Here is a 13610-nt window from a genome sequence, read left to right on the forward strand (position 1 = left end):
ATACAGAGTTCTGGCCTGTTCCCAGAGGTCCCCAGCTGTTTCCTCCCAGCCAAGATTTGAGTCAGAAGCAATTTTACAAGGAATACTCGCATTCCTAATCACATTTATTTGGTAAGGCAGAGAAAGAGACAAAAGAATCAGCCATTTCAGAAAACTGAGTTGTTTTTTTTTTCTTCTTGACTTTTTTTGGTACGTTGGTGCTGATGTGACTTAAGGGTTTATTCCTTGCCATAGTTTTCAGCTCTCTATTGTTGAAGCTTACTACTTTTAATTTATTTATTTTATTTTGATGTGCTCCCTTTTCAAACGGAGATATCCCTTGAAAGGATTTCCTTATTTTTCCTAGGTTTAGTCATTCCTTAGAAAGATAGCAGAAAGGAGAAAGGTGTGGTCACTTTTTAGAGTGTGTGCATGAAGTTTGAAAAGTTGACTAGAGTAGATAGGTAATAGGACAGGGCAGAATGACAGCTCTGGGTATCTTGAAGGAGTCCAGAGGGTCAAGTTGAGCTGGGTGGACCCCAATGCCTCTTTATCCCATTCTGGCTCAAATATTACTTCTTCTCTATGGCTTTCCCTGTCCTGATTTTGCTGGGCCTCTCACTGCCCCTCCATTCCCCCATCATTGGAATTAATGTCTATTATCTATTGTTTATTACAACTTTCATTATAACATGTTTTGCTTTATTTTGTGATGGTGAATTATGCCTATTTCCTTCTCCAAACCTTAATATATTAGAAAGCAGGGACCATGTGTCTTACATTCCTGGCACATAGCTTGGTGCCTGACAAATCAATTGAATTGATTTAGAGATCAAACTGTCCTCATTCTTTGGCCCTTGTTATTTCATTCCTGTGGACAGTAGTAGCAAAGAGAGGCCGGGGGAGTAGGTGGACTTGACTTGGGCCTCTTGGCCCTAAGGTTTGCCCTTTCAGCCTATTCTGGCTTCTGGTATCCTATTGGGTTCTGAGCAAAGTAACTGGTTGATTCTCTGGGCATTACATTGAAGTCTGTCCTCTGCTTCAAAACCTAAATATCTGGATGACCGAGTGGGTTTGGTGCCTTTGGGGAACCCATATCCCCAGGAGGTGATTCTTAAGTTCATTCAGAGTAGCGATTACCAATTCATAAGAAGGTTTGGGGAGAGTTTGTTTAATATGGAAGCAAGCATCTTTCTTTGAGGCTGGAAGAAGTTGCTATGGCAGCTCTAGTTGGAAGTTTCCTATTTGTTAGTAATGTAGGAAACCAGGCAGCTTTGCCTTCAGTCCTTTAGCAGGCTGTAGGGAAAGACCCTGAACACAATGACTGTGCCATTTGCCCCTTGTATGACTTGCCAGACAGTGTTGTGGGCACTGCAGTCTTGGAGGGGACAGCTGGCAAGACTGTCTAGGAAGTTAAACCAAGCCTATCTGGAGTATTGATCTGAAAAACAAATAGGCCTGAAGTTAACCTGGCCTGCATTGAAGCAATAGCGGGAGAATCAGTTTCATTTTTGTTCCTGAAAAGCTGCTTTCTCTGGACGTAAATGGGGCTGGTCTTGGAAGACCTGGCAATGGGTTCTGGGCCTCACCAGCCTTTGAACAGAAAAACTTGCCTCCTATAGGTATCTGTCCCTTCTGCATGCTTTCAGACTGCCTGAGGGAACATGGCAAGCCCCTTGTCACCTGAGCAAAATACTGGGAACTGACTGTTTTGCTTCCTTTTTTAATCTTAAGGAAAAAGAAAAAAAACTTCTAGAAGAAAATAGGATTAACAAAGAATGACACATGTCAGTGGTATGATTGCAGGCAGTGCTACAGACCATTAAAAGAGACTAGGAAAGATAGGGGTTTGGGGCTAGGATAGAAGTCATGGTTTACTCAAATCATACCTTTTATGGGTGGTGGCATGCTTGGTAACATTCCTGTGACTATTTTCTCTATTGTACAGGTGAGGAAACTAAGGAACAGAGAAGTCAGGTGTTTAATCCAAGATCATTGGTGAAGCAAGACCTGACTTAAGTCTTTTGATTTTCAATCTAGTAGAACTCGCTCATGGCTTCATGTGGTCATACACAGAACTTTCATCTTGGTTCAGTAAGCAGTCTTTCTCTTTGAGACAAACTTGAAAGGCTGATTACCAGTTCCAGTCCTTATTGGGCCAGGGACCTTGTTCAAAGCTAATACCAGGTACCAAGACCAAAGCAGAGGCACCTAGACCTTGCACAGTTGGGGGGAGTAAAAGAGGGTAGCTTTGGAAATACAGATGTGCGCTTGTGGAAGGAGAGAAGGAATAATTTGATGAGTCAGTCTTAGAATTGGTACCTTTGCTGTTTAGACAGCTAGTCGCTAATCCTAAGACCCAGCAGTTTTGGTTGTGCATATAGAACATCTCCTCTTTATCCCTCTCCCTCCCCCTGTCACAGAGTACAGTGAGTTGGCCTGATTAGGGATATAGCTGATCCTGGCCCTTTGAGACATAGGAGTAAATCAACAGTGCTTAAAAGGCATTAATTTGGCCTCTGCAGTGCCTCACAGAATGGGTAGCATCCTTAGGTGAGGAATTCCTAGATGGAGCAGAATTTTTAGATGAGCTACAGGGAAGAAGGGAAGACATGAAGTGGGAATTAATCTAGTTTCTGACTTTTGGTTCTTGGCCTAGTTATTTCCAGTAAAAGGGGTCAGTTTGATCTTTATCCCAAGTCTTGTGACTCATGCTTCTGATTCTTCCTAGTCTAGGAAAGCACAGTGCTTTTAACTTTTAAGCCCACAAACTGTAGATGGTGACCTTTCCTTAAAATGAATTCCTGTGGGAGCTGTCAGCTTGTGTTCTTCACAGGCAATTTTCCCCTTTTGGGGTTAACTTGAGTACTGGGAAAAAGAAAGGGAGGCAGGAGTTGAGACAATTTAGAAATACAGATCAAATCTAGAAAATGGGGAAATCATCTCCGACTGAAGAACATGAAGGATTACATGTCTCCCACCAACCAGTCTTACCCCTCCCAGGGTAACCTAGCAGAGGCAGAAAGTATTGGCAGTCCCATGCATTCCTGGGCTCTTAGCTTTTCTCTTTGTACTTTATACTCTGCTCCTTCCCTACACTTTGCATGTTTCCAGTAAAAAGGAAATGGATAACCACCCCATATAAGGTAATAGTCATCTTTACCTCTGTGGTAGTCCCTGGTAGCTTAGGGTATTAGGGGCAAGTCTGGTGGCAAGCTGTCTTCACCTTTTTGGAGAACAGCAAAGGACCTTGGAGCCCTCTGATATAACCAACTTCCTTCCTGTCCTATGCATTGTTTTCTCTAGGCCAGAGGGCTAGAGCAATCCTCTGTTACTCTGGAAAATCACTTAACCTGGTGCTCTGAAAGAGGCGTCAGACGAGATGCACTGTGGAGGAGGAAAGCCAAACCTGTGTGTTGATTAGGCTGCACCAAGCCCTTGGGGACTATTAAACGGAGTTCAGGACTCCAGGCTGTTCCTGAGCCTCCTTCATTCCCTGCTGTGTGTCCACCACATGTGTGTCTTTGGCCACATGCCCCTCCAGATCCAAACATGCTTAACGTACCTGAGTCTGGACAATGACTATGCTTACATAATACCACCTTACTCTAGAATTAAGTTTAGAAAACTTTTTTTCTCCAAGTTTGAAATACTTGCCATGGTCTTTTCTCCAAGTGAAGGGTTGCTGCCACTGAGCAAAGGGAAAACACTTTGTGCTATAAGCACAGGCAGGAACCAACATCTGAGTTGCTGAGTTTTCACCAGAACAACCAACTGGGAAAATAAACATTGCATGTCTTGTCTTTGTCTTTCACTGTGTATGTAATTTGAGCTTTGGTAGTTAAACATCTATTTGTTCATTCCTGAACCCGACCCTAGTGTTGAATTGTAAAGGTTCAGTCACTCACTGACCTTACCCACCTACTTCCCAGGAGTTTGTCTTAATCTTGATGTTTTTGGGTATTTGCCCAGAACACAATGACTTGATACATCATTTCTCTGATGGGAAGCCAAGGAAAGACAAGTGACTGCCTACAGCCTTTAAGGCCAGCTTTGGGAGACAGGTCAGGGTTGACTTCTACAGTCTTAGAAGGTAATATTCTTATTCCTGCTTGACAGTTTGATTCAGATTAAAATTATTCTGCTGCTTTCTGACCTGAGTGCATTATTTTCCTTTTTCATTAGCTACAGGATAAGAGTCAAGCCAGGATCCAGGGACATGTGCCGGGTTTGGAGACTACACATGGGATCATTCCAGGCAGCACTGTGGGCTAAGCCCAAAACATCAGCCAGCCTTAATTGCTAGAAATAGACTGAAAAGACTAGGGCAGGTTATTGCCTTCCAGGACAATCTCTGGTAAGCATTCTGACCAGAAATAAAAGGAAGAAGCAGAGAATCCCTCAGACCCTGAGGGAAAAAATGAAACGATTGTTGCAAGAGTCAGAGGAGGAAATCATGGTCACCTTGGGACCCTCCTCCAGGCTGTCCCCAGATAAGGCTAAGTCAGAGACTATGTGTGGCATCAAGAGCAAGTCCTCAGGCCCTACTGAATCCTTACCAGAGGACAGCTCCCTGCTCCCTCACTGTGGGTCCACAGCCTCAGCCATTAGTGGGGATAGAGATGGAGGCCTGGCCCAGCATTGCAGCTTTGAGCAGCAGACCAGCAGTCAGCTTCCTCTGGGCTCCACTGCCTGTGCTTCAGGGTCGGGCTCTCAGGACCTCTCATCTGTCAGCATTAGCACAAGCTGTCAAGAGCCCTCAGAAAGGAATCAAGCCAAGTCCCTTTTGTCCAGAGGCCCTCACCAAGGCTGCAGCTGTGAACAGCGAGAGCCTTTGGGGGATATAGTAGACTATATAATCAGAGAGCTACAAGGCATCAGCCGTCTCCAAACTGAAATTGCTGAACTGCAGCAGCACTTGAGCCAAGTCCGGGGTTCAGTGGATGAAGTGTCTAGCTGTGTAGACTCAGTTCTGAGTGAAATAGAAGGCTTGCAGGTGGGCAGCAGCTCTCTGGCTAAGGTATGTGTGGGGGAAAAGGCCCAGGAACCTCATGTGGACAGACCCAGTGAAGAAGCCATTCTGTATCTGTATGGACTTCCAGAGCAAGATGGGGAAAATACCATGGAGCTGGTGCACAGCTTCCTGGCCATGCACCTCTGTGTTAATGGCATGCAGTGCAACAGGTACATCAAAGAGGCTTACAGGGCAGGCAAAGCCCCAGCCCCCAGGCCTACTGTTGTGAAACTTGCCCATCTAGAGCACAGAGACTTCATCTTGCAGAAATCCATCCTTTTGCAGAGTGTAGGGGTCCGGATTGCCACCAAAGAAGAACCAAGCTGGCCACAGTGCTATAAGAATCCCCCAAAGGAGTCTCTGTCATTTTTGCAGCAACTTCAGGACCATAATTCAAATTCTTTAAACCAGCATGAATCACTTCTTCAGATGGAAACAGGGGACACAGGACCCATAACAGGAGCATCTCAAATGAGGGCTCAAAATCAACACAGAGAACCTCAAACCCCTGAGCAGCAAGGCCTTTCCTTCCCACCCGAGAATAATTTCATAAAGTCAAGTGATGTGTCTAAGCCAGGAGATGAAGTAAAAGGAACATTAGGAACCTCCCAAGTTATCATTGACAGTTGTGGTAGTGAGCTGACAGGGAAAGAGGCTACTGTGTCCACCTTCCATCAATTTGAGGAACCTTCCCTAGTGTTAATCTCAAAAGAGGGTTCTGGGACATCCCAGGTTTTCAAACAGTCCAGCGAAGGATTTGAAGTATGTAGTGTAGGAAAAAGAGGAAACCACTGCAGCAATAAAAGCAAGGCTGGCAGCTGTCTGTCACTGTCTGGGTTGCTGAAGACAGAAGACGAGCTCCTGGCCTGTGAAGCTGGGCTTGATATTCTAAGCTCAAAGCAGCTTGAGGACCTTTTGACAGACAAGTCCAGAAGGTTTGCAACTCTGAGCCGTGATCGCATGATGGAGGAAATTATCATAGGGCCTGAGACTTTCAGTGACATGGTTCATATTGACTTGAATGAGGAGGAGGAACATGCTACTCAGGTCCTTAAAGATGTCTTTGAAAAGTCCTCCTGTAGTCTGGTTGGCTCGCAGGAGGATGAAGATCTAGAAATTAAGTTTTACAAAAGCAAACTGGGCCGAGCAATTCATCACTTTCGTTCAGCTCTGCAGGGTGTGTTTCAGAAGCTTGAGAATAGTGGGTCCATCAGTCCTGAGGACCTGGAAAGCAATGAAAGTGGTTCTCAGTCAGAGAACAGTGATAGACTTCTTGGGACGTTGAGTTCAGAGGGTGCACAGGATTTCTCTGTGGAGAGCCCTGGGAGTCAGGAGAGTGAGAGCTTGCTCAGTATGGTCTCTGGTGGAGTGGGCATCTCTTCACAGAGAGACCAAACCTTTCAGGATCCCAGCAACTTCTCTCTGGCTTCTAACTCCTCGCCTATTGCATATGCGTTGCCAGGTTTTGCTCTGGCTCCATGTCTGGGAAATGAAAGTTGTTCCAGGCCTGAATCTCCCAAGCAGGGCAGACTAAGCCTAGAGCAAGTGTGTGCAGAGACCATCTACCTCAACAAGTGCATCAACAACTTTAAAAATGTTCTGAGAGAGAAAAGACTGAGACAGAAAAAACTTTTGCACGAACTAGTACAGAAGGCAAACCATCTCTCAGTAGAAGACATACACTCAGGTATTCCAAATCAATGTTTAATGGGGTCATAGCTGGCTGGGTATGGTCTCCATCAGACAAGTGTGAGACCCGGCTTGGTGGTGAGTTTCACAAGGTGATGGGGGAGGCCCACAGCTTAAATCCGTCTAAATTACTTGAATACAGATTTTTAAACTAATCCTGTGGGAACTGGAGTGAAAGAGGGTTCTAAAGCAACAGGAAAGGGATTCCTATCTCAAACGGAACTTCCAATCTTTTGGGGGTGGGTGCGGCTTTAGAAGCTACCTTTTTAAAAGAGGGAGGAACATGTGGTCAGAAGTAGTTTACAGCTGCAGGACTTTTAGGATATGCCAGTGTGAAGTTGGTGTGTAGGAGGCAGGAATGGACATGTTGCTCACAGGCACTAGAGGGGCTGATGCAATCCTACATTGCATTTTAAAATTATTCTTTTCATGGGTTTCTTGCTGAGATAAGATTGCCAGTTCCCCAGGAGTTGATGGGCCATTGTAGGAATTTTCCTTATCCTGAACTTTCTTCTTCCCAGTACTGGACTTCACACAGAACTTTATTTTCGACTTGAAGCTGTCCAGTGCTTTCCCTGCCCAAGAGCCGTCTGCCTTTCACAGGTCATATTCCTTTTCTTCCATCTCCAGCTAAAGGCTTCTCACCTAAATTGGAGAATGGAATGGTTTTGAATCAAGAAATGAGAGAACTTTTTTTTTCCTAGGCAGCATGGAGATAATGTAGTTTTAAAATTATTTCTCCCAATCAAAATTAAATTTATCCAAAGAGCATATGCTGGATTCATCCAGTTTTGAATGTAAATGGGGTTGTCCTTTTATGCATATAACCTGATTAATGTTCTTAAGGGAGAATTAAAATTATGAAACATATTGTGTTGACAAAGGTGTGAGGGAACAGGCACTCATACATTGCTGGTGGGATGGGAGTGTAAATTGGTATAACCTCTAAGGAAGACATTTGGCAAAATGTATCAGAATTCTACATACCCTTTGTGCCCCAGAATCACTTCCAGGAATATATCCGGCAGGTTTATTTTCACATGTGGAAAGGACATGTGTTCTATTTTTGAAGCATTGTTTTTAGTAACAAAGAGTGAAAACAATGTTTGTTAAGAAAGACTGGCTAAATAACTTACTGGCACCCCCTAACAATGGAATACAGTACCATATAGCTATAAAAAGAATAAGGTAGCTCTTTACTGAAATGGAGATATCTCCAAGACATATTGCCATATGAAAAAACAAGGTGCAGAACAGTATGTATAAGATGCCCCACATTTGTATAAAAAAGAGAGGGAAAGAATACACAGACCCATAGTGTCTGTGTCTGTTTGTGTAGGATATCTAACAAAGATACATAGGAGACTGATACCTAATTGCCCATAGGGAAAAGTACTAGGTGAAAAACTAATGAGATGAAAAATAAATTTTTTTCCCACTGTATATCTTTTTATGCTTTTTAGAATCTGAATAATGAATGTAATACCAAGTCATAAAATTAAAAAAAATCACATGCTCCTTTCAAATATCCCTGGATCTACTCCTTATAGCTTATCCAAAAAGTCTAGGGGCACCTGGGTGGCTCATTTGGTTATTTGTCCGACTCATTCTCAGCCCAGGTTTTGATCTCAGGGTTGTGAGTTCAAGTCCTGCACTGGGCTCTTCACTGGATGTGAAGCCTACTTGGAAGGAAGGAAGGAAGGGAGGGAGGGAGGGAGGGAGGGAGGAAGGAAGGAAGGAAGGAAGGAAGGAAGGAAGGAAGGAAGGAAGGAGGGAAGGAAGGAAATGTCAGTCTAAATTCCTTCACTTGGCATTCAGGACCATTACAGTTGGTCTCTAGTTTGCATTTGCAGGCTTATCTCGTCCCACTATACTCCACCCAAAAGGAAACTCTGCTGTCTCACAAATTCACCTTGTACTTTCTGTTCTCAGCATATTCACATATAGATGCTTCCTTCTAGTCTAAGGTGCTGTGTTCGTCAAATCAGCCTAGCAAAATTTAGTCAGTTTTTCATTGTACAGCCAAAATATCACCTCTTCCAGAAAGCTTTCTGTAATTCCTCAGCTGTAAGAGATTTCTTTCTCCACTTATCTTTGCAGCCCTTTTTCCTTCTCACTGGGCATTTAGAAATTTTTACATTACAGCAACAATAGAAACAACAAATATCAAAGCAGTACTTCCTTACCAGCTCCTTTAACCTTGGCGGTTGGTTGGTCGGTGGTCGATGTTAGCATGAACACCCAACACACTTGAGCTGACTTTTCAGCTTGCAAATTTCCCTTCCGAGTTGATACCCTGGTGGGTAATGCAGGAGCTTGTGGTACCTGTGGTAAGCAGGTGGTGGCAGCAGCAGTGATAATGAGACAAGGTAGGTTTTCTGAAGCACCAGTAAGAAAGCAAGCCAAAGTTCTGGGTCTTAGCCAAGATCAAGTCTGGCCTGTGGGCTCCAGGGGGAGTGGTGGAGGGTGCTGGGTCTAGGCCTGACTTCAGCAACATTCCATAGCGCAGGAAGAATGGAGCAAGGTGAGCACAAAGAACAGCCTTTCACCCACACACTTTTGTTACAGAGTCCAGAACAGTAGCCACCCTAAGCTGGTAAACTGATTCAATATCAGTAACAGTGGCTACTACCACAATGGAACATTTAAGATTTCCCTTTCTTCACTGCTCTGCTTGGAACATTTTAGGGCCCAAGGTTACTAGTAGCTTACCACTGAGTTCTTATTTTTCATCCCTTGTCTTCTCTTTTGGAGACTACATAGGCACTGTTTTAAGTACTGTCACATGCATTAAATAAAAATTCGATTCTTTTCTTTCTACTATTGTACCAAAATAGCTTTTGTCAAGGCCATCAGATGACCACCATATTGCCAAACTCCTGGTTCATTTTTAGTCTTCCTCTTAATCAGTCAATCAGCAACTTGTCGTAATTGATTGTCTTTTCATTATAATAGCTTTATTGAGTTATAATTTACATGCCATAAAGTTCACCCTTAAAAAGTGCACAACTACTGTTTTTTTGTTGTTTTTTTTTTTTTAGTATGTTCACCAAGTTATGCAGCCATCAACTCCAGAACATTTCTATCACCCCAAAAAGAAACTCCTTTCCTATTAGTGGTCACTTTTCAATCTCCTTTGCTTCCAGCCTCTAGCAACCACTAATTGACTTTTTGTTTCTGTGGATTTGCCTATTCTGGACATTGCATATAAATGGATTCATATAACATGTGGCCTTCTGTGACTGGTTTCTGCCACTTAGCATATTTTCAAGATTCAACCATGTTGTAACATGTATCGATACTGTGGTTGGAATAATATTCTGTTATATGGATATACTATATTTTGTTTATACATTCATCATTTGATGGGCATTTGGTTTGTTCTTTGCTACTTTTTGGCTATTACAAATAATGTTGCTGTGAACATTTGTGTACAAGTTTTTGTGCAGACATCTTTTCATTCTCTTGGGTATATATTAGAAGTGGAATTGCTGGGTTATATGATAACTCTTGAGTTTAACATTTTCTCAGAAATTGCCAGACTGTTTTCCAGTGTGGTTGCACCATTTTACATTCCCACCAGCAAGGCATGAGAGTTCTAATTTCTCCACATCCTCGCCAACACTTATTAATGTTTGTGTTTTTTTATTTTACCCATTCTACTGGACGTGAGTGGTATCTTACTGTGGTTTGATTTGCATTTCCCTAGTGGCTAATGATGTTAAGCATCTTTTCATGTGCATATTGACCATTTTTATATTTTTTTGGAGAAATGTCTATTCAAATTGAGTTGTCTTTTTGTTGTTGAGTTGTAAGACAACTTTATATATTCTGGAACATGACCCTTATCACATATGTGATTTGTGAGTATTTTCCCACAATCTTTTTCTTTTCACTTTCTTTTTTTTTTTTTTTTTAATTTTTTAACGTTTATTTATTTTTGAGACAGAGAGAGACACAGCATGAACGGGGGAGGGTCAGAGAGAGAGGGAGACACAGAATCGGAAGCAGGCTCCAGGCTCTGAGCCATCAGCCCAGAGCCCGACGCGGGGCTCGAACTTGCGGACCACGAGATTGTGACCTGAGCTGAAGTCGGACGCTCAACCGACTGAGCCACCCAGGCGCCCCGTCTTTTCACTTTCTTGATGGAGTTTTTTGAAGCATACATGTTTTATTAAACTTTTTTTTTTTTTTTTTAAACTAGAGCGTGCACAAGTGGGGGATAAGGGCAGAGGGAGAGAGAGACTGAGAATCTTAAGCAGGCTCCATGAGGAACCCTTCAATGCAGGGTTTGATCATGACCTGAGCTAAAGTCAAGAGTCGGATGCTCAACCGAGCCACCCAGGCACCCCTAAATTTTTTTATTGCGGTAAAATATACATGATATAAAATGTATCATTTTAAACATTTTAAGTTTATTCATATTGTTGTGCAACCATCACCATCATCCATTATCCAGAACTTTTTCATCTTCCCCAGCTGAAGTTCTGTACCTATTAAACTAACTCCCTATTCTCCTCTCCCACAAATCGTTGGCAACCACATCTACTTTCTGTCTCTCTAAATTTGACTACTCTATGTACCTCATATAAGTAGAATCACACAATATTGGTCATTTTGTGGCTGGCCTATTTTATTTGGCATAATGTTCTCTCAAGGTTCATCCATGTTGTAGCATGTGTCCTTTCTTTTTAAGGCTGAATGGTATTCCGTTGTATGTGTATATATACCACGTTTTGTTTATCCATTCATTTGTAGATAGACACTTGGGTTTCTTCCACCCTTTGGCTATTGTGAATAATGCTGCCGTGAACATGGGTGTATAAATATCAGTTTCGAATCCTCACTTTCATTTCCTTTGGGTACATAACGAGAAGTGGAATTGCCATATTGTTTTCTACAGTGGCTGCACCATTTTGCATTCCTACCAACAGTGCACAAAGGTTGTAATTTCTCTACATCCTTGCCAACAGTTGTTACTTCTTTCTCTCTTTCTCTCTCTCTCTTTTGTGATAGCCATTATAATGGGTATGAAATAGAGTGCAAAAGTTTTAAATTTTGATGGAATTCAATATATATATTTTTCTTGTGTGGATTGTGTTTTTGATTTCCTAGTTAAGAAACCATTGTCTAATCCAAGGTTGCAAAGAAGTAACTTTGTTTTTTTCTTTTTTAAAAAAACATATTTTTTAATGTTTATTTAAAAAAAAATTTTTTTTAATGTTTATTTCTTTTTGAGATAGAGACAGAGCATGAATGGGAGAGGGTCAGAGGGAGGGAGACACAGAATCCAAAACAGGCTCCAGGCTCTGAGCTGTCAGCACAGAGCCCGATGCGGGGCTCGAACTCACGGACCGCGAGATCATAACCTGAGCCGAAGTCGGCCGCCCAACCGACTGAGCCACCCAGGCGCCCCTTAATGTTTATTTTTGAGTGAGAGAAAGACAGAGTGTGAGTGGGGAGGGGCAGAGTGGGAAACACAGAATCCAAAGCAGGCACCAGGCTCTGAGCTGTCAGCATAGAGCCTGATGTGGGGCTTGAATTCATGAACTGCAAGATCGTGTGACCTGAGCCAAAGTTGGACACTTAACCCACTGAGCCACCCAGGCACCCATCCTATGTTTTTTTCTAAACGTTGTTTAGTTTTAGCTCCTTTAGGTCGATGATCCATTTTGAAATAATTTTTGTGTGGTGTTTGAGAGATAGGGATCCAACTTGATTCATATGCATATGGATATTCAAACACCATTTGTTGAAAAAAAACTCTCTCCATTGAATGGTCTTAACATGCTTGACAAAAATCAACTGACTGTAAATTTTAGAGTTTATTTCTGGATCCTCAATTCTATTCCATTGATCTTTTAGTCTGTCCTTATGCCTCAGGTGCTTCTTTTTGAAAAACTTTCTTCACTTTGTTTCCAGACCACCTCTCTGTATTGGTTCTTCCCCAGTTCTATATTGACCATTCCTTCTTAACCATCTTTGTTGGTCCCTCCTCATTTTCCCAATCTTGTAGCATCCCAGGATTCAATCCAGATTTCTTTTTATTCATACTCATGGTCTAGATAATCTCTTTCAATATCATGAGTTTTATAAGTATTCCCAGATTTATATCTCTGGCCCAGACATCTTCCATGAACACCCGACTCTACATCTACTTAACATTCCTATTTGGAAGTAAATAGGCGTATCAGATTTGACATACCAAAACCAAACTCCTGGTCCTTTTCCCAAGCCCCTGCCAAACCTACTTTTCCTATAGTCATCTTACCAGTAAACGGCAACTCGATTCTTAGAGCTGCTCAGGCCCAAATCCATAGAGTCATTCTTGGCTTTTCCTTTTTTCTCATAGCCCACATCCAATCAGTTAGTAAATCTGCCTGCTCTCCCTTTAAAAGGTAACCTAAAGCTTACCACTATTTCTGCCTTAACCACTAATATCCTTGTCTAAGTCACCATTTTCTCTTACCCAGATGATTTCATAGCCTAACTTGTCTCTCTGCTTCTACCTTTGTTCTACAGTCTGTTTTCCCCACAGCAATCAGAGTTTGTAATCCTTACAAAACATGAGTTAGAGCATATCACTACTCTGTTCAAAAGCTTCCATTGATTTTTCAGTATCAGAATGAAAGCTAAAGTGCTTATGAGCTTGCAGAGCCCTATTTGAACCAGTACTCTATTGCAAACTTGCTGTTCCTCCACTCCGGCTATGCTCTCACCTCAGGCTTTGGGCTTGCTGTATATTCTGACTGGAGTACTTTTCTCCTAGAACTCTGAATAGCTTCTTCACTCATTTCCTTTTAGTCTCTGCTTAGATGTCACATTATCAATAAGGCAACCTTTTGTAAAACTTTAATAGTAACTGTAGCATCACCACAGGGGCATTATCTTTTACCCTTACCTGAATTTTGCAGCAGAGTCTCTATAG

General features: G+C 42.4%; 1 protein-coding gene across 15 annotated transcripts in view; it reads left to right on the top strand.

Annotated features, from left to right (window-relative positions):
* The window catches only part of UNC13B (unc-13 homolog B), a 258065-nt gene that overhangs the window by 199484 nt on the left and 44971 nt on the right, over positions 1-13610 (top strand). Inside the window, exon 1 of one of the 15 annotated variants that reach the window (XM_086683444.1) lies at positions 4165-6680. The exons of the other annotated variants lie outside the window; for them this stretch is intronic. Coding sequence (XP_086539570.1) covers positions 4400-6680 — 2281 coding nt within the window. The 5' untranslated portion in view covers positions 4165-4399. Of the gene's footprint in view, positions 1-4164; positions 6681-13610 lie in introns of those variants that run through there. 15 annotated transcript variants of the gene reach the window in all.

Source organism: Puma concolor, chromosome D4 (genome assembly GCF_028749965.1).
Source record: "Puma concolor isolate L17-30 chromosome D4, mPumCon1.1.hap2, whole genome shotgun sequence".
NCBI classification, from domain to species: domain Eukaryota; kingdom Metazoa; phylum Chordata; class Mammalia; order Carnivora; family Felidae; genus Puma; species Puma concolor.